The 26,968-nt window shown below is 44.5% G+C and overlaps 2 protein-coding genes across 5 annotated transcripts; one reads left to right on the top strand and one right to left on the bottom strand.

The window, feature by feature from the left end:
• Window positions 1-39: 39 nt before the first annotated feature.
• RAB19 (RAB19, member RAS oncogene family) lies at window positions 40-3,990 on the bottom strand. The gene is made up of 4 exons (XM_042837877.1): window positions 3,902-3,990; window positions 3,576-3,790; window positions 2,603-2,786; window positions 40-666 (listed from the first exon to the last, which is right to left on the bottom strand). Exons 2-4 carry the CDS (start codon window positions 3,774-3,776, stop codon window positions 401-403), a joined length of 651 nt encoding a protein of 216 aa, XP_042693811.1. The 5' UTR covers window positions 3,777-3,790; window positions 3,902-3,990; the 3' UTR covers window positions 40-400.
• On the top strand, window positions 3,606-25,014 carry SLC37A3 (solute carrier family 37 member 3). Of its 4 annotated transcripts, none has more exons than XM_042837873.1 (15): window positions 3,606-3,728; window positions 6,036-6,196; window positions 6,676-6,790; window positions 8,308-8,400; window positions 9,208-9,291; window positions 10,423-10,568; window positions 11,203-11,299; window positions 12,342-12,426; window positions 13,478-13,659; window positions 16,073-16,214; window positions 17,427-17,528; window positions 18,888-18,935; window positions 19,843-19,994; window positions 21,665-21,730; window positions 22,550-25,014. In XM_042837873.1, the coding sequence occupies exons 2-15, from the start codon at window positions 6,096-6,098 to the stop codon at window positions 22,640-22,642; spliced, it is 1,506 nt and encodes a 501-aa protein (XP_042693807.1). In that variant the 5' UTR covers window positions 3,606-3,728; window positions 6,036-6,095; the 3' UTR covers window positions 22,643-25,014. The 4 variants fall into 4 exon arrangements, with proteins under 4 accessions (XP_042693807.1, XP_042693806.1, XP_042693808.1 ...); XM_042837872.1 differs by lacking the exon at window positions 3,606-3,728 and adding an exon at window positions 4,131-4,203; XM_042837874.1 differs by lacking the exon at window positions 3,606-3,728 and adding an exon at window positions 4,132-4,203 and having other exon boundaries at window positions 6,040-6,196.
• Window positions 25,015-26,968: the final 1,954 nt, after the last annotated feature.

Below are 26,968 nucleotides of genomic sequence, written 5' to 3'. Positions count from 1 at the left end.
AACAGACGGCGCATCTCAGAAGAATCAACTCAGTGCAAGCTCTAGTGCAAATTTATCTCCTGACATAGCCAGAAAAGTGTCTTAAAGATATAGTTAAAGGCTTTTTTTTTTTTTTTCCTCTCTTTTTTTTTAAACAGTTCTCTTTGGTTAAGGCTGGCAGCTTCCTGAGCTGTCTCAGCTTACAAGTTCACATTAAGGTAGCAGTTGCTATGCTCAAAGCAACCTGTGCTGCCAACAGCAACAGTGATCTCTGAGGATATTTACACACCAAACTGCAAGGTAGAAACATGAGAGATGGCTCGAGGCCATGTAGCAAACTTTCGTCATCTGAATTAAACTGAGATCAAACATAGCCTCAGAAAAATGATGACTTCCAACTTTTTGTTCCTGAAAAGAGCATTCAACAAAGGCACTGGGTCTTCTCTGCACTTGGACTGGCAATCACTGGCCTGGACTCAAGATAGACGCTGTTTGGAGGACTCTCTCCATGAAGCTGCAAGGTGTTTCGGGCTATCAGCTCCTTAGCCATCAGCACAAACACCTCTTCAATGTTTTGAGCTTCTTTTGCTGATGTCTCCAACACAGCTAGGAGCCCGTGCTTCTCAGCCAGCGTGCAGGCATCTTCAAACAGGACTTGTCGCTTATCCACTGAGTCCGATTTGTTCCCTTAAAAGGAAGGCAAATAGATAACCTGATAATTTAATCTCTCACACTTTTGTTTCCTTTAAGTCCAATGCATTACTTCAGTTTTGTTAAATAACAGAATTACAGTGGAAACTAATTGCTGAAAAGCAAGATGTGAGCATGTCAGAATCACATCGATCAAAAACATAGCTCATCAAATGAGTTTAAGAAAAGAAGACCCACGAAAAACAGTGGGTATCTAGTTATTTGCTCTAGATAGCAGAGCCAAAGGATTCTTTGAAAGCACATAGATGAAAACTATTCAAAACAACAATCATAATCTGATAGAAGTTATAAATATACAAAGGTATTTTATTTGAGGTGTTTCAAATAGTTGCAGTACCAGTCCTGGTACGTGCAGTGCCTGGCTTAAATCTACCTTCTTAGCTCCAAGACAACCCTTCATCATGTGCAGATCTCGACACCACAGTATGTATAACCCAGCTGCCCTTCCCCTGTAAGTCACATCTAGCTTTTCCAAAAGGGAACAAATATTATCAGTGGAGCACAAGCCCCCAAAGCTGCTTTATTGATGTTTGTTTGCCATCTTAAAACCACCCTGCCCTGGCCCTTTCCTCCTCCAGTGCCAGGTGTTTTCCTCCTTCAGTTCCAGATGTGAAAGGCTGAAAACTTTTAACTGTCCCACTGGAAAGGTGTAGAAAATGGCTACAACTAATTCAGTGTTTCCTGCTAAGGTAAGTAAAATAGCACCAGAAGAAACTACCACACCAGCTCTTTGACAAAAGCTTGATTGTTACTCATTTCAGAGTTTAAGAGAAAAAAATAAACAAAAAAAGACCCCACCATACACACTAATAAATCTTGTTTTTTGCAGTCATTAGAAGAGTTAGAAAAACCCTATCACCAAGGTTTGTGGGTTGTTGTGGTTCTCCCCTCTCCCTCCCCGCCTCTCTTTCTTCCTTCCTTCCTTCCTTCCTTCCTTCCTTCCTTCCTTCCTCCTCCCAACCCATAAGCAGGTCAGAATTTGTTGTTCTCCCTCTAAGGAAACAAACAGGAACAACCACAACACCAGAAGCACACAGTTTGCTAGAGGCAACAGCAGCAGCTTAAATCCCATGCCTGCTGCCTCCAGGGCTCAGTGCTGCCTACCCTCAAAAGCCAGTTTGGGCGGCTGGGGCTGCGTGCATTGCTCTCAGCACTGTGCTGCAGTGGAAAAGGCAGAAGCAGTGGAAAGTAGATAAAGGCTCTATCACTTCAGCACGTCAGGGCTCTCATTTGCAGCTTTTTCCTTGGGGGAGGGAAAGAACAATAACAATCTGAAGCCCAAAGGGAAAGAAGAACCATCCCGCTTCCTCTAATCTCCAACCTCAGCAGTTTCTACTCATTCCTTTCCGCGATAGGCGAAGTTTCTTGAATGCTAGCGGAATGAAGGAGGAAGAGAAATGCAAACAGATTCTTAGTGCTTTGCAGAAGCCGCATACAGTCCTACCCAGTCAGAGTCACATTACAGAGCAACGGAAGGCATTATCACAAGAACAGGGAGGAAAAACGAGAAGGAGGAGTTGTGTTGCTTTGTGCATCCCTCTTCATTTTGAATTATCACACTGCTGCCTTCCTGCACATCAGGAGCACAGGGTCAGGTTTACTGCCATTCTAACATCAATAGGGCTGTGTTTGCTTGCTAAGCTACTAGCAAGTTCCTTGCATTATTCCAGCAGGAAAGGAATGTGTGAAGAGATTTCAGTGCCTGCAACGGGTCTGGTCATGCCAGGGTCAGGCTGTGACTTTCTTTTTGTCTGAAATCGAACTAATATATATTTTCATTATTTTAATTAAAACATACTCCCTTTTAATTCATAGGTTCATAGATGCTTTAAGCAGCAGGAGGGAGGTGAGGGGGATTTTACACATCTATTACAAAAGCTATATAATGTAATATTTAAATTCAGATTCCTACCAATTAACATCATGACCAAGTTTGCAGCACCATACTTTTCAACTTCATGAATCCAGTGAGGAATAGACTCAAATGTGGACCTCCTAGTAAGGTCATAGGCAAGGATGGCTCCATGAGCACTCCTGTAATAGGACTGGGTTATTGTCCGGAAGCGCTCTTGACCAGCTGTGTCCCACACTTGGATCTGCAAGAGAAAGGATTCAAGATGTGAAGACCAGTAGATCCATGCTGGACATGACTCAGGGCAGCCTGGTCTGCTCGTTGGCAACCCTGCACATAGCAGGGGGGGGTGAAACTAGATGATCATTGTGGTCCTTTTCAGCCCAGTCCATTCTATGATTCTATGATGATTCTATGATCTGAAGAGATATTTGTATGCATACAGACAACCTACACAGACTAAAGAGCAATCTGTTAGATTAACGCTGGCATTGTAAATAGACCAACATTCCCACAAGTGGGCTGAGAGATAAGGAGCGTGGCAGCTTTCAAATAGGAAGGGGAAAAGCAGATGAACCTGCTGCAGGGCTAGGCAGAGGGAAGGAGTCTGCTACCTGACCTTCCATGGGATCGTTTGAGTTGGATGGGACTCTTACAGCCCATCTAGTCCAACTCCCCTGCAATGAACAGGGAAACCCACAGCTACATCAGGGTGCTCAGAGCCTCATCCAGACTGACCTTGAGTGTCTCCAGGGATGGGGCATCCACCACCTGTCTGGATCACCTCCTCCAGTGCCTCGCTATGCTTACCATAAAACTCCACTTCCTTATGCCCAATCTAGATCTCCCCTCTTTTCGTTTGAAACCATTTCTCCACGTCTTATCGCAGCAGACCCCACTAAAAACCCCGTCCCTTTCTTTCTTACATCCCCCTTCATCTGGGGTCCCCCCGGAGCCGCGCTCGCTACGCGGTAATGGAGGCACGGCCGCAGTCCCGCCCCGAGGCGCCTCCCAGCCCGCTCCCATCACCCACCTTCACTTTCTTGCCGTCGATATCCATCGAGCGCACGGTGAAGTCCACTCCGATGGTGTTCTGCTGCTTCTCGTAGAACTGCCCCGTCTTGAAGCGGTGCACCACGCACGTCTTCCCCACGTTGGAATCCCCGATCAGGATGATCTTAAAGAGGTAATCGAAGGCATCGTCCGTGCTGGAACTGGAGCTGGAGAACGGCATCCCGCAGCCCGGGCCTGGAATGAGGGGAGAGCACGGGGTGAGGGAGCGCGCCCCGACCCGGGGCTGCCCGCACCTGCAGGGGCAGCCGCGACCCGGCCAAGAGCCGCCCCACCTGTACGGCTCACCTGCCGGCCAGGTAGCGCCGCTTTATACCCCGCCCCGACGCCCCGGGGCCGGTGGGAAACGTAGTCCCGGCCCTTGTTCTTCCTCTTCCTCCACCCCTCGGCTTGGGGGCGGCGCTGTTCCCTTCCCTTCCCCTCCCTTCCCCTCTCTTTCCCTCCACGCCGGCTGCGAGGCGGGACCCCTGGGAGCCTCCCCGGGGCGGGCGCTGAGCGGACTCCCGGACTACAAGTCCCGCCGTGCCCGTGGGCCGCCACCGCCGGAAGAGCCGCCCGAGCCGCCACTTCCTGAGCGCCGCGGCGGTGGGGTACGTGGGGCTGCGGAGCCGCGCCCGGCTTCTGTCCGGTGAATGGCGGCTGGGCGGGGAATGGATTTACGTTGAAGCCTGGGGGCGTTCGGGTTGGGTGTAAGGGAACATTTCTTCTCGGAAAGAACGCTGCTGCAGTGGCACAGGCTGCCCAGGGAGGTGGTGCAGTCACCGTCCTGGAGGTGTTCCAGAGCCGGGTGGATGTGGCACTGAGGGACGTGGGCAGTGGGCATGGGGTGATGGGATGGTGGTTGGACTGGGTGATCTCAATGGTCCTTTGTAACCTTAATGATTCTATGATTCTATACAAAGATGGAGATCAGATCCAGTACTCAGCCCTACAGGCAAGCAGATCTGTGTCTGTGTGTGCTGGCACAAGGATAGCAATAAATCTCAATGCAGGGAGGTTGTGCGGGGAAGGAACTTCTCCCTCAGTGTTGGACATGTGTTGCTGTCCTCTGGAGACCTCTGTTATCTGCTGCAGCATGCAGGAGAGAGAGAGGAGCAGCAGAGGGCTGCTGGAAAAAAATGGCACTCACTGACATTCATCGGTGCTTGCTGAACACTTGTGCAGACCAAACAGTGGATGTGAGCACAGAGAGGCTGTGGGTGGTGCGTTTCAGCAGTGACATGAAGGACAAGTAGCATTCCAGACTGCTATGCACAGCTGTTGCACCACGGATGTCTCCGTCAGCTCATCCACATGAATTGGCGGATTGTGACCAGGGAATGGTGTACAGAGCTGAATATCGGCTTCAGTGCATTGGAAATGACAGCGACAACGATGGCATATTGCAAAGTTTGCACAAAGTAGGTCCAATGAATGCTGATGTGGGAACAGAAAGAGCAGCACGTGCAAGTTTGTCAGGACCTATTGAACCAATATGAGGCTGAAGGTGACACTTTTCTGGATCACATCCTTACCGGTGATGAGATGTGGTGTCACCACTGTGAGCTGGAGTCAAAACAACAGTCCAAGGAGTGATGACATACAAATTCCTCATTGAAGGAAAAGTTCAAGACACAGCCCTCAGTGGATAAAGTGATGTGCGCTGTCTTATGGGATAGGAAAAGGGTGATTCTTCTGGATTTTCTGGAACCCAGACAGACCATCAACTCTGATAACTACACCACAATGCTGACTAAGGTGAAGGCTTAAGCTTCCAGAGTCAGGCCTGAGAAGAAGACAATCTTTCTCTTGCAGCACAGGGGCCAATTTGAAGTCTGTGGAGCACATTGCCAGTCTTGGCTGGACGGTCCTACCACACTTACTGTGTAGTCCTAATGTAGGCCTTTTGCCTTCCATGCATTCAGACCAGTGGAAGGTGAACTGCATGGGTAACAATTTCCTAGCTGCAAGACCATCATAGCAGCTGTGAAACAGTAGGTCACCTCCACAAGTGCAGGTCTTTATGAGCACAATGTGTAGGCATTTGTTCATCGATGGTGAAATTGCACAGCTAATAATGGTGACTATGCTGAAAAATAACGTTGCTGCTGACAATTTTCTCGATCAAATAGTGTCCTTGTGTTCTTTGTGTCTGTTGTAGTTTCCATGGAAATAAATAGGAGGCATTACTTTCAGAGCAACTTAGGTATGATGTATGACCACCCTGTAGTCTACCAAATACGTAAATAGTGCACAGTGATCATTGACATGGGAAGAGAATCATAGAATCATAGAATTACAAGGTTGGAAATGACCTGTAAGTCCTCCTATTAGCGCTGCTGCCACAAGCTACTAAACCATATCTTGTAGCACTGTATTTTATACCTGTATTTTAATTCGTATCCGTTCTTCTGTTCTCCCTTCCCACCTGTTTCTCTTTAAGCAAGAAGACAAAATGACATAAGCACCGGCCAAACTTTGCTGCTGAGGCAGGAGCAGGGCCATGGCTGTGCCTGGAAGCTCGCGGAGACAGCCTGCAAACAGAGGCCTGGTGTCCCATTGCACTCACCATCATATTATTGTGTTCCTGCTGACCTTCTTCAGGTAGGCTGAGTGTCTTTCTGCAGAGAGGTGTTCGTTTCACTGAATTTGGGGGAGGTACAGAGCTTGTCTGAAGAAGGAGAGCAAAAGTAGGGAAGTACTCTTAATTTTGGCTCTGAGCCTTGAAAACAAACTCAAAAGTCAATAGTAACAGCCAGTCTGGGAATCGTGTGATAGCAAAGTGAAGTGTGCTGTGCCCTTGGGGAATCCAGCCACCAGCAGAGCCCTCGCCAAAGGTGAGACTGACTGCCAGGAACTCAAGCCATGGCAGAAAGGCTGGCCTGGGTGGGTACACAAGGCAGATTCTTCCTCTTTAAAATCAGTATCTGCCCATGATTTTATGGTTCCTGTTGCTACCAGTGATCTCTAAAATGTCAGTTCTCTGTTACTCAGAGCATATGTCTGAATTTTGAGTCTTACTCTTTCCCACATGATTTGCAGAGAAGATTTGGCCAACCTGTGCTTGTGTTTTTTTCTGGCAGTTATTCCTTGCTCCATGCTTCCAGAAAGACATTCAGTAATGTCAAAGTCAGCATTTCAAGCCAGTGGACTCCATCCTGCCTAAACAGCACAACCTTTGAGCTCCGGCCAAATGAGGTAACTAGCAGGTGCAAAGAAAGATGAGTAACTTCCAGTGTGCTTGGGTTGTGGTGCTGAAGAGGCTCTTTTATTTCTTTCTGTCAGGGTTGCTTCTCTGAATATGTGTGGGAACTTCAGATTTCTGAACTGTAGTTTTCTGGATCACCAGCTGGTGTTGAACTCTTTTCTAATGGTTCCCAGAGAAAAATTTGTTAGGAAGTTGGTGTTCTGATGGAGATTGGGACACCTTCCCTGCTGATATAGCAGAACAGAGAAGGTAAGGGAGGGATAAGGAAAGAACCTGTTTTGAAGTGCCAAAGGCAACACAAGAGAGCAGTGAGTGGGGTTACAGTGCTTTAATGTCCTGGCTCTGGCTTTCTGGTGCTGGTGACCATACCATGATTTTATTAGATCTGTACTTTTCAGCCTTTATAGATTTGTAAGTCCTCTAGGGGTTTTATAATGAATTTAAACCTAGTGACAGGAGATTTGATTCTCTTCTCTTTCTAGGACACTTAGTAGCTTGTGGAATTCCAGGAATCTGTTAAAAGTTGAGCTATCCTGCTATAAGTAGGTGTTGGTGGCTTCAAGTGGCAAATGTTTTTCAAGGGTTTTATTAGTTTTCTTTGACACATGAGACTTAAGCAGAAGCTGTGTTGGTTGGCCATATCAAAGTTAAGTCTCTTAAACTAAGCAGATGTGTAATTGGTGCTGCCTGGATAAGATGCTCCTCTGGGGAGACAGAAGCAAAAACTGACCATAGTTGAGTTAGTTGCATTTGTAGGCCAGGTTTGGATTGTTTGCTTGTTTTTCTAATGGGGGTAAAATGTGGGGGAAGCATTGTCCTAATAAACTTTATTCATTCTTCAAGTCATCCTCAAAGCTTGCTTTTTTCCAGTGATGTCTCTAATGTTAGTTTGGAGACAATTGAACCTTTTCCTTTGTTTGATCATACTGAATACAGGTTAACACAAAAATGAAAGAATTAGCAACTGAAGTTCACTGTGCATAGTTTCTATCTAGTCTGTTTCTTCCCTGCCTTCCTTTTGTGTTCTCACTTTTCTGTTTGTGGTCTGTCATGCCTAATTATGATTGCTGCCACAAAGGCTTTAAGGGAATTATTCATGTAAAGAAGACAGATAGCTACAGGAGAGGCACTGCACATAAAACAGAATATGCCTTTATTGTATTATTCATTAAGATACTCATCAGTGTTTGCATGTAAGAAACTGTCTAACAGTTGTGTGCTCGTTAGAAGCAGAGTTTGTTTTCCAGTCATTTGTCTTGATCCAGGTGGAAGTTGCATTTCTCACTTGGCGTGCTGTTATGTCATTTAGAAGTGAAACAAAATGACAGTGGGCATTTTCTGCAGTGAAGAATGTGAGAATTGTTCTTAATTTGTTAATTAAAGTGTTGGAAGAATAGGAAGTTGCTAGGGACAGATGCTCTTCTGCTTTGGAGTTGGGGTTTGCATCAAAATGAATGTAATGGGTTGTGCTTCTCCATGTTTACCTGTTGCAATTTTCTCTCTGTAGCTATGGAACAGCAACCATCTATTTCCAAATGCAGAAGAAGCAACTCTCTTCTTGGGAACATTGGACACTATTTTTTTGTTTTCCTATGCTGTGGTGAGTAAAACTAACTCAGTGGTGCTGAGCTTTGGTTAAATCTGATGCACCTACATTTGGACAGGACCTTCCTGGACTTGCCTAGCACTAATGCAGTGAAAAAGCTTGGTTCAGGAGCAGTTTTTTTTTCTTTGGTTGTGTTCATTCCATCTATGCCTGTGTCCCTTGTGAACGTGGTTGTTGACAAGTGCAAGAGAAGTAACTGTCACTTCAGCATTTCTTATACCCCTTTCACGAGTGAGTGGGAGGGGGTAGATTGAGCTCTCCAAAAACTCTGTTGAAATTTTTAAATGTAAGAAATTGAATGAACAACTTAGGAAAACAGCTCTCTTCAAATACCAGAAAGGTGATTGCAGTGGGGTTGGAGTTGTTCTCTTGTCACTGCTGACAGGTGACAGGATGAGGGGAAATGGCCTCAAGTTGCACCAGGGGAGGTTTAGTTTGGGTATCAGAAAAAACTTCTTTACAGAAAGGGTTGTTAAGCACTGGAATAGGCTCCCCAGGGAGGTGGTTGAGTCACCATCTCTGGATGTGTTTCAAAACCGTTTGGATGTGGTGCTCAGGGACGTGATTTAGTGGTAGTTGTTAGGGTAGTATGGATGGATTGTGGTTGGACTTGATGATCTTTAAGGTCTTTTCCAACCTGAGCAATTGTATGATTTTTGGTGGCAGAAGAAGTGGCTAGAACCAACCTGTAAGCTGATACAGAAACATTGGGATCAGCTTGCCCCTTCTACTTCATTTTAATTCTTGCAGATCACAAGTGCTCATTTTGTGGATTTATTTGTTGCTGTGTTTTGTTCTCAGGGTCTCTTTGTGAGTGGCATTGTTGGAGACCGCCTGAATTTACGTTGGGTTTTGTCTTTTGGCATGTGTTCATCTGCTCTGGTGGTAAGTCAGAATGTACTGGTGCGATTTAGAAATACCTCTGTAAGGGGATCTGGATAGGGATCTATTTTAGGAGAAGAGACTATTTCTGTGTGAACCATGCCTTGAGCTCTAGCTGTACCTCAGTGGTCTCAGTGCACTTACTGGATGACTCAGCTCTTCCTGAAATATCTATTTATGGATGCTGTGTCAGAAGGAATTTCCTATGTTTGAGGCACTGTTTAGAGACTTGACAAATAGCTTTTGAACGAGATCAGTGTGCTTGGACTTTTGGGGACCACTTGGTGTTATAACAGTATTCCAAACACACGTGTGTTGGCATCAATTTTTTTGCCTGCGAATGCAATCCTTGCTGCCATCCTTAAAGGGCATGCTAACAGTACTAAGCAGTCATGTGCTTAGTTTGTAATTGACAACAGGGCGTACGTCAAAAATGAATGACTGCATAAAACAAAACCATTCTTTGAGTTCAAGCCATTGCAGATGAGCGGGCATCAGTTTTATCTCTTTGTGGTTTTCTAGCAACTGAAGCAATGTAAACTGTGCAGAGTGCTTTTGATTTACCCTTCAGCTATGAAGCCCTCTGTGGGCCGTTGCATTCTGCAAGCACGTGATCACAGGCAGACATGCATCCAACACAGTGTGTTTATTTTGGCTAGTTTGGATTAGGGCTTGTGGCAATTTGAAACCTGGCTGTAATATTTATGTTAATTTTTGCAAAGATAAAGAGCTACTGGAGGCTTTGTGTTTGCATGGAGAACTGTGGTTTCAGATGTCAGTACAGTAAGAAATCAAGAGGCCGTTGGGTTTTTAGCATTGTTATTGAAAGTATTTGTCTCTTTCTTTGGCTATGACTGAGTTGTTTACAAAAATAAGTCTTGGAAGTGCTAAAAAGATGTTTTTCTCTCCTGAGCTGTTTGGGCTCCAGAGTTGGTGCTGTGGTGGCTCAGCAGAGGGTGCTGTTAGCTCTGAGCCATTTCTCAAACAATACCACGCCTGCCTCTGGCCTGGGCTCTGCCGGGAACCTTCCCCCTGAATTGCCTTTACTTCTCGCTCTCAGCTTCCAAGAGTAGCCTCGTGGTTTCTTTTCTGTTTTATTATTACCTCTTACTAATTCTTCTTATTCTTCCCTAGGTATTCTTCTTTGGCACACTCACAGAGTGGTTGCATTTCTACAACAAGTGGTTCTACTGCTGTCTCTGGGTTGTGAACGGCTTGCTGCAGTCCACTGGTTGGCCCTGTGTGGTTGCTGTCATGGGCAATTGGTTTGGAAAAGCTGGGTAAGCTGAGATTTCTTCAGTGACTCACTTCTCTGACCTGCTGAGTAGCTGGCTGAGCTGGAAGTTTCAAACCAAAAGGGCACAACTCTGTTTTGCCAACACAACTCTCTTTTGCCAACATTTCGGTCAGAATTAAAGTTGTGTGGCATGCCCTACTTCTGTTATCTCTTCTGGAGCCATGGAACAGTTTGGTATGAACACGTTTGTGTGTGCTAAAGACACAAGGGCAAACTTGAAAAGTTTTGTAGTGCAAAGTGGCTGAATTCAATTTGTCTTGATGCTGGATTACCTGGTTCTGACCACTTATCACTAAAGAGTTCATATGGAGAGTGACTTATCTGAGTGTTGAGTCTTGACTGGGGCACACTTGTAGCCATAGCTTGTAAGCCAGTTTATCTCTGCTGTAATGTGAGTGTTTCAGGACAAAACATTTCTTGCTTATTTATTTGGTGCCCCCAAGTTGCTCTATGTTTTTTTTTTTGCTGTAAGAGACCTTTGATTCTCTTTGGAGCAGGCGAGAGAATGTTGTAACTTTATAAGTAAATTAAAGTTCATTCTAATGTTGTCTGTCTGTCTTGCTCCTAGTATCACCTCTCCTGCATCCTCCCCTCCAAATTCTCTTTCATTTCTGCAGGAGAGGTTTTGTGTTTGGCCTCTGGAGTGCCTGTGCATCTGTGGGAAATATCCTTGGGGCGTTCCTTGCCTCCTGCGTTCTCAAGTATGGCTACGAGGTAGGTATTGCTGTCTGGCTTCTAGCTAGGCCTGCATGTCTGATTGGGTTATGCAGAGTCAGTTTCTTGTCTTGACAAATAAAAGGAATATTTTTCTTCTTATCTGAACATTCAGTTTCATCTTCTGTAATTCTATGGTAGGAAGCAGGGGGCAGAACAGAATGTTATTCCTTTCCTAAACCTTCAGACTTGGGAGGAGTGAACCTGAGATTTCTTGGCAATGTGGTTGGTGTTTTTGAAGAGCATTAATGCTGTAGTGTATTCTCTTCTGATCCAAGTGGCTTAAAATACTCTTCGAATCACGTCCATCACAGGTTCTCACTAAAGTGAGTTCATTGCTGCTAAGTAGTGGTGTAGTTTTGACAGATACAGAGGTACAGCTTCTTCCTGGGAAGAGGCCAGGGGTGCTTTATATTGCTGTAATATGCCAGGCAGGGAACACAGGGAACCAAGGCATGTTGGAGCACACGACGTGCATGGACAAACAGGGCTGAGAAGAGAAACCTTATTGGGCACCAAATAGTAGCCTTTCAATGCTTGTATGGAGATTGGTGAAAATCAGGGTCATATTCTTTTCTGGGTTGCACAGTAAGAGACCAAAAACCAGTGGCTATAAAGTGAATCAAGGAACGTGTCAGCTGGAATTTGGGAAAACATTTCACTGTGAAATCACTTAAGTACTGGAGGAAGGTCCCTGAGCCTGGGGAGTCTGCTTTTGGAGGGTTTTGAGACCCAATTGAACAGACTCCCCTGAGCAAGCTGGTCTGAATTTGGTATTTGCCACTGCTTCAAGCAGTGCCTACCAGTGTAGCTAGATCTGCAATTGTGTTGTGTGAGCTCCTTCCTCCGTCACCTAGATAGAACCAAATTTGTTCAGAAGATGTGGAGATCACTTGTTTCCAAGTTTTATGGATGTAATGTGAGTTGTTGTAGCTATATTTGCCCTCTGATAAGGTCAGGATGTAGAGAGATCCTCGTTGATCAAAGAAACCCATGTGACTGAAAGCCTTTTAAAAATGATGTCTGTTTTGTTTATCTTCAGTATGCCTTCTTGGTGACTGCCTCAGTCCAGTTTGCTGGAGGAGTAATCGTCTTCTGTGGGCTCCTGACTTCACCAAAGGAAGTGGGTAAGTAGCAGAGGGCTGTAGTATTTCAGTTCTTTCATGGGGAGTTGATTTGTAGCTTTCCATGTAGTACTAAAAGTGCTGCTTGTTCTGACAGCACTAATCCTCAGGATTCTTACAAAATGGTGTTGCACTTTAATATGTAAAATGCTCTTACCAAAATCACACTGAATGTCATTATGCAACATCTGTATAGAGTCTGGAAATTTTTAAAAAACAAGATGTAACAGCCTACCTCTAATCCTTCCATTTAGGGTATGCCTAATTCTGAGTTTTTGTTCACCTGGGAAACCAATAGTTTTTTTAAGAAATGGTAAGCAAACTGTTGGTGGGCTACTGTAGGAAAAAGAACTGTGGCAAGCCTTAGCCATATGTTAGGAAGGGAAAGTGCTTTCAGTATGTAGGCTTCCAGTAGCCAGTTAAACAGCTCTCAGGCAGGATACAGTCCTTCTTCAAGAAGATGGTAGACAAGTCAGAGTATAACAGGAAAACAAAAGACTCTTCAGGCTTTGACAGGGACATGGAGGAGGTTTCCCAGATGCCTGTAATGGCTATAAAGTTGGTAGCACAAAAAGAGTCTGCATAAAAGTGTTCAGCAGCCCTGAAAGCTCAGTGCAGTTCCTAAGCACTCCATTCCAGAGGAGGCATTAACAAGCAGCAGCTGTCAGTGTAGGTGGTGGTACACTCAGCCTCCGTGCACTGTGGAGGTGGTAACCAGGAGCCAGGTGAAAGGATTCCAACCACCAAGTAAGGAAAGAAATGCATTAATTTGGTATATCTTCAAACTAATGGCCAGACACTCAGAGCAGACAAAGTCAACACCAGGATCAGACAGAATACTTGCAAGAGCGCTAGAAGACAAAGGCTAGAACCTGTTGACATTGAAGAACACCATCTAGAAATGTTTCTAAGCCAAAGAAGATGGAGGTATGGGAGGTCAAGGGAACTTCTCAAAGAGAAAACTACTTAAAAGAACAGAGCGTAGCTTGAACTGGGGAGAGCGTGAACAGTCTGTGGTCCATTGTTCCTGTTGCATATCCCTTGTATAACTTAGGCCTTCCTGAGCTTGGAGCAGATGAAGAAGGCAAGGTTGAGGAAGATGCCAACAGACCTTTAATGGGCGATGATGATGCAGATGACGATGATGGCAATTACTCCATTCAAGCAGCTGATACTGACAGCCAGCCAAAGGCCATCGGCTTTTTCCAGGCTTGTTGTCTTCCAGGTGTAGTACTGGTGAGAACGCGGATTCTTGAGTGGGATCTGGCTTCTTATTTTTTAAATATAAATGTGGCTTTTTGTGTTGTCTGCTCTTGTTGATGTGATTGTTGATTTATAGACTGTGTGTTTCAGTTGCCGACATTTGATGACTTATCCTGTTAAAATCTTGGGATTGGGGTAATTATCTCTGTTTGCATGCATTGCAATGATGTCCTGATATGGGGTTGCGTGTTGCTCTTCCCATTGGACTGCTGCTTCATTTAGTGAACACGGTGAGCCAACTAGGGCTATGGAGATCCTGCCCTTTTTGCTGGTCAATTAGAAGGGAGGCAATGAATAAGCTACCTTTCTTGCTGAGGTAACTGGTTGAATTCTTACTGCTAGCAGAGCATTACACTAAACTCTGTGATGCTGATATTCGGCTGTGCTTTTTTTAGTTGCTTTGGAACAGAAGGTTGGCCTGAAAAAGCCTTAGTCAATGTGATGGTGATGTAATGAGCCAAAGTAGGTATTTTTAAAAAGATGGCTGGAAACAAGGCATGGTGATGCAATTTCCCCATGTCCTCATCCTGTCCCCTGCATGAGAACTTGTACTTCTGCATCAGCAGTATTGCACAATTCATGAATTTGATCCAGCTGAAAAAATGAAACAGCCATTAAAAATCATGTTAGTTTTCTGTGCAGGTGAACTCTGTGCCCTCTGAACACTAGAGTCAGTGCAGTGAAGTGGATAGAGTGGCTGACTCAGTAATAAGTGTGAACCATTTGGATTTGATCATGCAGTAGAACTACTGAAAGGGTGATATTGTCAAGCACCCTTATTAAGAGGCTAAGCAGTTGGCTGTTGTGATTAAGGCAACACAAGATCTAGAAGGAGTGGGTGGATGGTTATCAGTGTTTATGTAGCCATGGTTCCATTGGTAAGACCTTGACTGAGGGATGGCAAAAGAAAATGTAGTCCTCTTGAGTTCCTGCCTAATATGGCTGAATGCCATATAAACTGTGGCTTGATTTTGGTGGTGCTAACAATGGGATGGTAGAAAAAGAACCTTTATTTCTTAGCAATGGTTTTCCATTGACCAGAACATAAGGAAGTACTCTATAACTGATGTTGCTTCTGTGCTTGGGATTTTGAGAGCACATTCTATGTGTTAACCCAGCAGTGCAAACACCTCTGAGTTTTATCTTATGTCAGAGTTCTGTGTCAGATCAGTGAGTGAGAAAACAAATGCTGAGAGAACCTCCAGAGATCTGTTAAAATCCTACAAAGATTTCACTTGCTTTTCTGTAATTCCTTTCTTCTGCTGCTGAGTCATGTGCTTGGAAGAGTTTCAGCATAGACAGTTTTGCCTTGGACCTCCAGAAATTCAGTGTCAAATTTGTCAATCTATTTGACAGTTTCTAAGCATGTTGTAATAAATACCTCTGTACAGCGTGCTTCTTCACAGTCACAGACATAACTCTGTCGCATACGTATGTGATAAAAGTTGGTTTGTGTCCTGTTAAAGAGCAGAGCTGGTAATAATGATGTATTGAGAGAATTTCAGAAGAGCTGATTTTGTGTTAGAATAATCTGCTTTTTAACATTTGAGCACATATGTTCTCAAAAGCTGTGATCTGAGCAGGTAATTTTTTCCACCTTCATCCTCATTTACCTCTTCCAATGTGGATCCCTTAAACTGTTGTGTCAGTGTAAATCAGGAGGTGTTACAGAAATAGCGTGCCTCATCCTGCTGCGTGCTGGGCCAGTGATCCCAGAGAAAGATCCTGTTCCACATAGGAAAGATCTACAGAATGAGATTTCCTGTTGGCTAAGGAGAAGTTGAGCTCAGCAGCCAAAAGCAAAAGCTTGACTCAGCTGCTGTGTGTGGAGGCTTAGCTTTGGCCAAACCTTTCCTGGAATAAACCTGTCCTGGAATATTTACCTGGTGGTTATGAATGAAACTTTATCTCTCCTGGTGCTGTAGGCAGGAGCCTTCTGAAGAACAAAAAGTAGCATGGAGGAACTACTTCACATAATTTTGCTCAGCAGTATGTGCAGGTGACTAAATGTCAAGCTTGTTTCATGTCATATGGTTAATTCCCTTCTCCTTAGAAGGCGAATTAAATATTGAATTTCCCTTTTTTTTTTTTTTTTTTCCTGTTCTTTTTTTTAAGGCTTGTGTCAGTTCCTCTCAAGATTGCACTGGAAGTATTTTAACCCATTGCATTTAGTGAAAAGAAAATAACCTTCTTGACAGTGATTTTTGAGTTCCTGGGTTCCCTTTGATGTTCAGCATTAAGCTTTCATGATGCTGTCGTCTTATATGAAATGCAGAAGCACTTCCCCTGAAAGCTTCTGCGAGGTGCAGAGCTTTCTGGGAAGAAGCAGAAATGCTTTTTACTTTTCTCAAGTGCTAACTGCTTTCTGCCCCACTCTTTGTTCCAGTATTCTTTGGCCTATGCCTGCCTGAAGCTGGTGAATTACTCATTCTTCTTCTGGCTGCCCTTCTACCTCAGCAACAACTTTGGATGGAAAGAAGCAGAAGCTGACCAGCTTTCCATCTGGTATGATGTGGGAGGAATCATAGGTGAGTGAGCAAGGGAATGGTGACATCTTCTGCATCTGCCCTGCTAGTGTTTGAAAATGAAAGACAGAAAATGCAGCTCAGAGCAGTCACATTCATTGCAATCTAACTGTTTGGTGAATATACAAATAGGCTTTTTATGTATGTGTGTGCTTGGCCATTTTATAAAATGCAGAGTATATTAGCCTCCCAGATTGTTCACATATGATTTAGAGGATGCTATTGTGTTCTTGGACACTACCCCCAGCAGGTATTTTTCTTTATTTGCTTGGATTTTCTGAAAAGTGCCAGGCACAAAAAACAGCATCCCAACGGCTTGATGCTTCCTTTCTGACAGGAACCCTTGAGGGAGAGGTGAGGTCTGTGCTGTGAAGTGCTGTATTACACCTTCTGTCCTGTATGGATAAGAACAGATTCAGCACAAAGCTCAATAGAGCAGGCACAGCTCTGTTATCTTCAGTGAGATAAAATGGAATGGTATTTTTTTCTGCTGACTGCCAAATTTACCTCTAGCCCTCCAGAATAAAGAATCTACCGTCTGTGATTAGGCTTCCACACTCCTGTGTTCAATTTCTTGCTTTATTACCTAGTCCAGTTTGCTTTCCTAGAGCATTCATCCTTGTTTGGGTCCTTTCAGTGTCAGTTTTTCTGCCTCTCTGGCCTTTTCTAAGTTAGGCTTTTTCAAACACTGTAGTTCTTACCAGCATAGGAGTTCCTATGAAGGCAGAGGTGATGCATAAGGTGATTTGTGTCAGCTAGCAACATTTGTTGCAATTAGCTGCGTCTACCCTAAGTAGGTGAGACAGCAGGGAACGTGAGCCGCCTGGGTGCTTAATACTTGCCTTGTGAAAAAGAACTGCACTTCCAGTTAAGCTAATCAGCCACAATGTTAAGCTTGCTCACGTTCAGAGCTGTGTTTGCTGCTATAGGGGAAGGAAAAGGAAAGCAGGAACGCTGGCTAGTTGCCTGAGGGGGAAGAAAAAAAGTAACAAATTCTTGAGAAAGCAGCATGAGTCGTTTTCCCTGCTCTTTTTGGGCCAGTTAGGTGTACTGTTGTCTCTGCATCTGAGGTGTAAGGGCAGGAGGCATACCCTTCTGGACTGTAGAGAAAATGCACGTTAATCAGAAGGCAAGAGACCACTGCACTCAGTGAAACAACTTGGTTTTGTTCAAGTGTTAGCATTCTAAGCCTGATGATGATTTATGGTTTTGCAGGTGGAACTATCCAGGGCTTGATTTCTGACGTGCTACAAAAGAGGGCCCCAGTGCTAGCAATCAGCCTGCTCTTTGCTGTAGGCTCTCTCTTTGGATACAGCCGTGAGTATGGTTTGTTTGCATAATGATGGACGTTCATTTGGTGCTTCTTAGGGAAAAACAGTGTGCACCCTGTTCTAATTATGTTTTCTGCTCTTGAAGCTGCTCCTGAGCCAGGATGGTGCCTTTTGGTGTATTTTACTTCATGTGTGGCACTGCAGAGGAAGAAATCCATTGTCTGATTAATGAGATGGAACAGAATTTTCTGAGTGGTTGGATTTCCCTATGTGGTACTATTCCCTCTCTGGTGTCAGTGAGGTTTCTGGCATTGTCACTGTATCAAAACCACAACTGGCAGAGCAGGAAATGTAAGGCATGTCTCTGTAGTAAGAGGAAAGAGAATCTGGGGAAGATCTGTGCTGACAAATATATATGTATATACTACAAAAAGGTAGAAACCCTTAGGCTTTACTTCTTACTTTTCTGAAAGTGCTAAAATGCTACAAGAGTTCCTGCCTCCTTTATAGTAGATCCATCTCTTGGTGGCTGGCTATTAGAAAAACTCTGTCAGGAAAATGGATAGAGGCAGATCTCATTTCAGTGAAGCATCTATGAAGCTCTTCTAAGAGCACTGGATTTGTACCTTGAGATATATTCTTCAGTGGCTCCAGAGTGCTTTGACTCACTTTTATGTCATTTCATTCCTTTGTATTTTCCTCTAAAATGAAGTGGCATTGCAGGCCAGCTATTATAGAGCACTTTGAGGTCTGTGGACAAAAATCACTGCTAGAGCTAGTCATACCTTTCCAGAGGAATGCTGGCTTGCTCAAATGGTCTCAAATTAAAGGCAGTGATGTATAAGCATTAGATAGCAAAGATTGCGTTTGGTGGAGTTTTGCCAGAACTTTTGCTACCTCATTACTGTCAAAAGTGAGTTAGAAGCAAATACAGTATTATTGCTGAAGAGGTTTGAAGCTTGTACTAGATAGCAGAGCGAGCAGCCAAAAGTCCAGGTGTCTGGTGCTCAACTCAAAAAGTACAGTTGAGCAAGATATGCAGAAGTCTCAGACTTGCAACACAAAGTTATTGCAGTGATAATTACGTTTCTATCAGCCAAACTGATGGAAATGTGTGTTGCACATAAGAACGATAATGGACTGAGAAAATATCAATAGGGCTGCAACTTGTCTTACATGCGGTAACTTTGTCATGTGGGGGCCCAAGGTTGTGGTAGTGAGTAAGGAGTTCAGATAGTGCCTGGAACTGAGGTTTTGGGGAAAAGAATGTCTGAGAAGCACTGAGGAATTGTGATGGAAAAGAAGCTACGTGTACCTAATAATGCTGTTCCTGTAAAGGCATAAATAAATGATGTTTTCAAGTTCATTTGTTTTACTTAAGACTTAACCTTTCTTTCTCCTTCAGGTTCTCCTAATAGCAAACCTATCAATGCTGTGATCATGGCAATTACAGGTATGATCTAAAATGCCACTGTTATGTCAATAGACATTGTTACACATTTATAATGTGTGTATGTATTACACACATATTACATTGTGGAAAAATCAGGCTTAAGTACTGGTAATGTGCCGTCATCTCTACTAGCTTTGTAGAAAGAATAAAATATGAGGCTCAAATTATGTTAGTTTTGGAATATACCTGTAGAAAAATAGCCTAACAGAGGGAAGTATGGAATATATACTACATGGAAGAGTGGACTGGAATTATAGCAGTCTGCCTTGGCTCAATATGATGGAGCTGGATTTCTACCAAAATATCTGGCAGTGAACTGCAGTTCAGCTTTGAGGGTGTTTGCCAGGACCCCGAATGCCCTGTGTTCTGTGAAGGGTCACAAGCTTTTTGTGTACCAGATGTATGATGTTGTGTTATGGAATTAAGATCAGCCTGCATGAATAGAGCCCTTCTTTTCAAACACTCCTACTCAGAACTTGCTGTCCCATGGAGATTTTTTCTTCCATCTTTCCACCAACCCTGGGATGATGAGGCTGTAGCATGGGGGACATACCTGTGCTGTGTGTACTTCATGTTGAGGGTTTGTGTATGCACGCTGTTAATCAGTAGCTTTTTCAGTCTGTTGCATCCCGACTCCTTGCAGTGTGCCACATCTGATTACCTAGCTTGTGCTGTTGAATGAAGATGTGCTTGCTGACAATTTGTGTGTGCATACTCCAGGTGTGTCAGAACTGTATTCCTCATCTGTGCGGGTCAACTTCTACCTGCAGTTAGTCTGTGATCACTGGTCCTAGAATTAATCTTTCTCCCGAGATGTGCCTGTTGGAATCTGCGTTTTGAAGACGTTCTGTTGAGAATCCATCCCCTTACTTGGTTTGCACCAAGCCTGTTTTCTTGGCTATTTCAGGATTTTTCATTGGTGGCCCTTCTAACATGATCAGCTCTGCGATTTCTGCTGACCTGGGGCGCCAGGATTTGGTGAGAGGCAGCAGTGAAGCTTTGGCAACGGTCACGGGGATTGTGGATGGAACTGGCAGCATTGGTGCTGCAGTGGGCCAGGTGAGGCTACAAAGGAAAACGAGCAATGGGAATGAGGCGGAGGGTCTGTTGTGGTTACAGATGCTAGCTCACTCCTCTGTGCATGGAGTGTGGGGGTATGTGTGTATGTATGGTATTTGTTTAACAAACAACCATGAGAATGTGTTCTGTGATCCAGTGGCTGAAGTTTAACTAAGAACCAGACTAAGTATTTCTAGCCCTATCGTTATAGCAATTTCATAAATCCAGTGAGTCTGAGACATTCATACCCCAAACTGGAAAAAAGCAAGAAAAGGTCAGATTCACAAAGAGGGAGAATAAAATGTTTTGAAGTTTGCTTGGGATTTTTGCTCAAAGGTAATAGCCAAATCTTTGCTTACAGAAAACTTTATCTACAGGACTGAATAAAATTAGAACACGCATTATGAATGTTACAGTGTTTACAAAGCAATTTCACTTTTGCTCTTATTTGCAAATGTCTCTTACACCCTGTAAATCTGGCACCACTTACTTTTCATAGTCCTTACAGCCTGCTGCCAGGGGCCTGAAGAGCAGACTGCTGCAGAAGAGGAAGCAGACAGAGTGCCCACTGGGGGCATTTTTACTTCTCAAATACAAGCGTTAACTTTGTGGGAGAATACAGTGGTGCTTTGGGATGGGAGGACTTAGCAGGAGGATCGGAGCCAGTTCTATTCCAGGCATTCTGTAGTGCTGGTGAAATACCGATGGTTTAGGCAAGGCGTGCAAGCTTCTTTTCTCTGAAGGGATTTGGATTTGTACTTGTCATTTATTGCCGGATGAATGCAATCGTTCTGTCTCATAGGAAAGATGCCACTTAGCTCCATTAAGCATGGAAAATTACAAGTGCCTGGTGGGTGTATTGAAGTGCACTGCTGCACTCAGTTTTCTTACACATTGTCTTCAGTGTTTGTCTTCCCCCACACATACCATTGGAACTTACGTCGTCACAAAAATTGGGCCTTTAGTTCTGAAAAATTCCACCTGCCTCCCATTCTAACATGGCGTTTATTTCAGCAGAGACAAGCATGATGTCATTCTGGGGATGTGTGAGTAACAGCAAATGCAAAATGAACGTGTTGGAAACTCACATCCTGCTTTGTGCTAATATGTGGTGAAGAGGGGAAGCCCTTGTGCAGCAATTGAGTATAAATCTGCTAATAGGAAATACATTTTCTTTTACACACTGTATAGTCCTGTAGAAGAAGGATGCAGTTCAGAACAGACTGTAGTCTCAAGTGCCTTGCCTCTGATGAAGAGTTAAGTAGTTAGTAGTTGCACGGCTCTTAAAAATGTGTCCTAATTTATAAGCCATTCTAGAGCTTTTAGCTCTTCTGAGAGTACTTACATCCACTTATGTCCTGGTGTTCTGCGCAAAAACCCTGTATTCAGCGGAGTCAATTTGTCACCCTTGAAGCTGTAGTTCATTTCTGTCTCTGTGCTGCTGTGAGTTACTGTAAAGCTTCAGGATGATGTCTCTGCTTTGCTGAGATGGGATTTTACACAGAAAGGCTGCTGTCCTGAGTCATCTATCTTGACAGGAAGAGATCAGCTGGAAGGTTTTGTGATCAGCTCTTTATGGCGTGTTAACAGCCCACAAATTCTGAAAGAGTAATGTCTGAATGTCATGCTTATCTTCCCAATTTGAATCATTTTCTCCTCTTCTCTTTCAGTATCTAGTGTCTTTGATCCAAGAGAACCTGGGATGGATGTGGGTTTTCTATTTTTTCATTCTTATGGTAAGAAAGCCCCCCTTTTTTATTCAATTTGTAATGGAAAGTTTTTATGAGAACTGAAACACGGTGACCTGGACCTGCAGTGTACTTGTGTAGTAGCTGCAGGCTCTGATGCAGTTATCAGAATGGTCTGTGGTGTGCCTTTGCCTCAGGGTTTGTAAATCAGCTGGGTTCATTCTGGATCCTTTAAAGTCACATTGCTCAACAGGAATGGGGATTTTGGCAGACGTACGAAAATACTTACCTAAAAATACCTGTATGCATTTCCCAAAGTTCATTTGGCCTGTCTGACTTCCAAGGCAGGACACTTTCCTCATTCATCTCCATGCTATGCAATTCCTAATGTTTTCAGAGAGCTGCTCGTTTGTCAGCCCTTGAAGGTTAGTGAGACGAGCGACGAGGCTCTTGAAACTAAAATTAAAATGCCCTGTCCTGATACAGCACCGGGAGAGGGGACGGTTCAAACCCTGATCTCCTCAGCATTGCCACAGTGTTGAATGCTGTTCGTTTCCTACTGGAAGTGGCAGGGATTGTCTCTGTATCTCTGCTGACAATGGAAGTTGATGGGTAACTAGCAGAGAAAGCTGGGAGGAAGGCTGTTGAGGAGGTGAAGGGCTCAGCTTCTTCCTGGAAGGAAAACCACGATAGCTGAAGTCGTAGCAGCCTCCTTGCAAACTCGGGCACTTTGACTTCTGCGCATTTTGTTGCAGTGGCTTTTAGCCCGAATCTCTCAGTGGAGCCCTTGAGCACACTCTGGATTGCAGGATGGCTGTGGCTATTGTTGCTCTGTGCTGACTGTCCTGAATATGCTTCTTTCCACAGACGAGTTCAACCATCCTGTTCATTTCACCATTAATAGTGAGGGAGATCAGACTGCTTCTGCACGAGCGGCGCCTGCGGATGCTGGCTGAGTGACTTCTGCTTTCCTCCAGAAGGACTGTTGCCTGGACCTGATGGCTGGGATACTAATCAGATTCCTGGGAGACTTATTGGTTACATCTTCCAGGTTTGGACTAGTTCAAAATGACTCTGTGAGCTGTGCTTCGCCTGCCTTTGCGAGCTCAGTATCACAGTACCAAATACCTGTCCTGAGACCATCCGCATCATGGAGCTGCTGCTCAGAGCTGGGCAATCCGCAGGGCTGGTGGGTTGTCCCAGCTGACCAGGCTTCTCCATGCCAGCAGTCACTTCGGATCTGCTGTTGGGTGCTCTCACTGCTATCCCCTTATTTATTTCTAGATGTCCTGACTACAGGTCAGGCGTTTGAAACTGACATTAGAGAGGCTGTCTCGCAATGAATTTCGATGCTTTGTTGTGCTGGCGAAAGCATACAGTGTATTTCATGGGTAGTTTCAATTTACAATCACTGTAGCTTTTAGAAAGGGCAAAAATATTTGGAATTTGTGCTGTCCATTTGTTTCAAAAATCTTGTTGCTAAATCTCTGCACAAATGGACCTCTGTTGTCCCTGGCTAATAACTGTCTCATATTCCAGCAGATTTGCATGGAGAGGTTAACTCCATATTTTATTTTATTTTTTAGCATTTTTTATTAATAATATTACTACTAATCTCTGGGAAATGAGATTTTGTTTTTTTAATATTTAAGCAGACAAACAGTGTGCAATATTTAGGTAATAATTTACAGTGATCTCTGAGAAAAAGCCTTAACAGATCCTTTGCCTCTGAAGGAACTTCCAACGGCTTTGGGGATCAGTGATGGGACACAAATACTTTCACTACCAGGTTGTGTTTTGTACTTTGATCAATACTGACCAAAATGGGATTGTGCAGTGCCCCTCTGAAGGAAGCGAGTGTCGCTGATTGTGTCCTTATGGGGCAGCTGCTTTCAACTCCAACAAGGGATAAATTGGATGAATTTAAGAGACCTGGCTGCTCTCAGACAAGAGCTTCCAGACTGGGACTGAAGCTTCCTCATGGTGCAGTACAAGAAGCAAATGCAGTTGTCTCTCCATGTGGCTGCATAAGGGAGCTTATACTCCAGAGTTTGAAGTTGAGTTGTATGTGGGAGTTTAGATGCAGGTGAGCTCTAAAATCATGTGGCTGCAGTTAGGATGGGAGAATTTGAGCATTTTGCAGTACTGCAGCCAGCAGGATGGCTGACTGACACCTCTGACACCTGATGGTGGTATTCATGGGATCACTGAATAAGTTCTCAACAAATTGTCTTCTGCTTTTGCCTTGGGATGTTTGTGTGGTAGATATGTGTTAACCAGCAGAACTTTGATCAAACACTCAGCCTAATTGAATGGTGATGCCACGTGGGAGCCAGGGGCAGGAAAATTCTTGAAACTGGGAAGTGGGTACTGTTTTTAATGGGAAAATTGCCTTTTTAACATGTACAGTGATTTGTTTGTTGTTTTTTTTTTTAATTTATGAATGTCAATTTTCAGTCATGTGATGATTGTAACGAGCAGAATGTGATTAGTGCCTTATGGTTTTACTGTATGGAACGGTTGCTTGGTGATCGCTGCTCTTGCAGTGACAGCTCCAGGCACAGCTTTCCTCATGCGGAGGCTCGGCTACTTCATTTTTATACTTCTTTTTAAAGTCTTTTTCTTTCCTGGTGGAGGTGATTGTTGCCTTCTTTGCTAATCCTCAAAAGGTGTCGGTGCTTGGGAAAATGATACCATTAATCTGACGGGGGACCTGAAATTCTGTTCTTGTCTATTCTCATTCCCATTCCAATTTTGCCTGTATAATTAGAGCAGGGGACCGAGAATCTATCATCGGGCTCTCACAATTATGCCCTGGGGTTGCTGTTCACGTCCCAAGCTACTCATTAGCTCCTGTACAAATAGAATCAAAACTCCCTGAAACCGAGTTCCAAAATTGATGGTGGCACCATTTGCCCCAGCCGTGCTGTCTGAGACGCTTGGTTTCAAATTCCAGGCTGGATGGGCTCTCTGACCGCTGCCCGGGAGCAAAATAAGCTGCGATGAAAGGTGGGGTGGGAAGGGGACGTCGCCGGGGGCGGGGAGTGGCAGCCCCTGGAACAAATGGTTTCCTGTAAACAGCTCTGTCCCCTTTCCAGAAGTGTCAGAAGTGCTGTGAGCAGGCACAAGCTGCCCTGCAGCTCATGTGTACGTGCGGTACTTCTCTGGGGCCCTGCCCTTAGCAAGGCCTTCCCTTCTCTTCAGCATTTCGGTTGTAGTTGTCGTCCCGCCTTTGTGTCCTGTTTATTTCTTCAAGGTACTCAGAAGGAGAAAAGTTTTCAATCTGATAGTGCCCAAACCGATCTCTCACCAATAAACTTGCTTTGACTTGAGCTGGGCCAAGCCGTGTGTGCGCTCTGTGCCACCCCTCTCAGCGCCGTGCTCCTTTTCCTTATTACAGGTGAGGATCCCACAGCTGCTGTGCACCCGGGTTGTCAGCCTCGCTGCTCCCTCATGGTTCAGCAAAGCCTCACGGCCGCATCCCCATGTGCTGCGCTCTGGCACTCTTCCTCCTCAGTCTCGTAAGCAGCTCTGTGAGATCCCCATAGCAGAGATGCTTATAATGATGTGCTTAATGGTTTTGAGTTTAAGTTCCAGCCTCTTTACTCGTGGGTTGTTTATTTATTTTTTTTCAATTATTTATTGATCAGGATGTAGAAGTCAGGTGTTCTTCCCTTGAAAAGAGCCTTGCCATGTAGCAGCCGGCCCCACTGTGCCTTCCCTTCCGTGGCTTGTTTCTTTACACACAAATCCACACCCACACTTAACTGCTTAAATGGACACAGTGGGGGATTGTGTAATTGTGTGTGTGCTTTATAGTTGACTGTAAATTCAGAGTTCAGCACAATACCCAGTTTCTGGGGGGAAGAAAAAAAGCACACATTTGCACATTCTGGTCACTCAACCCCAAGTGGCTCAGGGGGCTCTGAGACTGTTCTTCAAGAAAAGTAACTATTCCTATTTTACCCCTATTCTGTCTATTGATAGATTGGCTTAGAGATTTCAAACCTGCTCTGAAAGTACTTTAAGAAGTAGAGTTTTCCTTGAACTTGCATTGCAAACACTTATACCATCAATCCCATCCCCACTACTGTACCTGTGATCTTCAGAGCCTGATGTTGGGTAAGTGGAAACATGGGAATTGCATTAGGAAACGATATCTGGACATCTAGCTGTAGCCTGGAATGTGACGGACTGTCTGACCAAATTGGTTGTGAAGGAAAAGATATGCTTCAGCCCCCTGATACTTATCAGTAGCATGGAAGGTCCTTGCAATTGGTATCATTCAAGCAATGCTTCCAAGTCCTGGTTTCCTCAGAAGTGTGGAGCCAAATGGCAGTGAGCCTGCATGGTGGCAGTTATCACAGCAGTTATCTCCAGAGGGGGAGGAATAGGACTGCTGCCTTAAGAGCTGAACAGCCTCAGAGAACACACATCTTTGTCCAGACCAAGCCCAGAGCAGCAGCAGCAGCATTCCCTACTACATGAAAGTAGGAGAAGCAGGGGTGTGTTCTAAGAGTTCTGTCTTTTTTCCTCTCTGACGTAGAAGAACCTATTTTTAGAGAGCCCCACTTCTCTCACAAGCAGTAGCGATTCAGGTATGTCTCAGACATGCCTCTGGTCAACTATTCTTGTGTACTTCTGCCCTCTATCCAATGTAGCCAGACTAAGCTAGACCAAGCCTATATGCAATTTCTCCCCTTTTCTATCTAAGCGTCAACTAAAAGTGCCTCTTGGAGCATGAGGGAAGCTTTGTGACCCTTTTGTTAGGCTCAAAATAACTGAAAGATGAAGAAGATTTCTGCCTGTGGTTATGGAAGTCCAGCTAAAGCTGTTTAGGGCTAACCTGCCTTTTTTCTAAATGCTTTTAAATCAGCAGCTGGCAGTTGTTGGACCTGCGGGCTAACTGATGAAGTTTGTGTTTGGGATGCTGGTGTTCCTCTCAGCTGTCAAGGACAGGGAATCCATCCACCAGTGCCTCTTGTCCCTGCAGACCACAGAAGTAACAATATAATCCAGGGTATGCAAGTGAAATGATGGCAGATCAGGATAAGCTTACCGAGGTGTGCGCTATTTCAATCTTCTTATAATGTAGTAAGCAAAGTGCTGGGGATTTGGGTTGGCTTGATTTCCCCAGCCCCTGGATTCCAGCATGAATGCAGAGAAATCTTACACCTGGAGATCTACATCCTCACTCTTTTCAGCTTGCCAGGTGGGACTACTTTCCAGAAACATCCTCATCTTCTCTGGAGAGCCTGGCTGAGAAAAGCAACGTTGGGCTAACGA

Source organism: Centrocercus urophasianus, unplaced genomic scaffold (genome assembly GCF_019232065.1).
Source record: "Centrocercus urophasianus isolate 14NV4802_14NV808 unplaced genomic scaffold, USGS_Curo_1.0 seq_73, whole genome shotgun sequence".
Lineage (NCBI taxonomy): Eukaryota > Metazoa > Chordata > Aves > Galliformes > Phasianidae > Centrocercus > Centrocercus urophasianus.
This window is presented reverse-complemented; position numbering and strand designations above follow the sequence as displayed.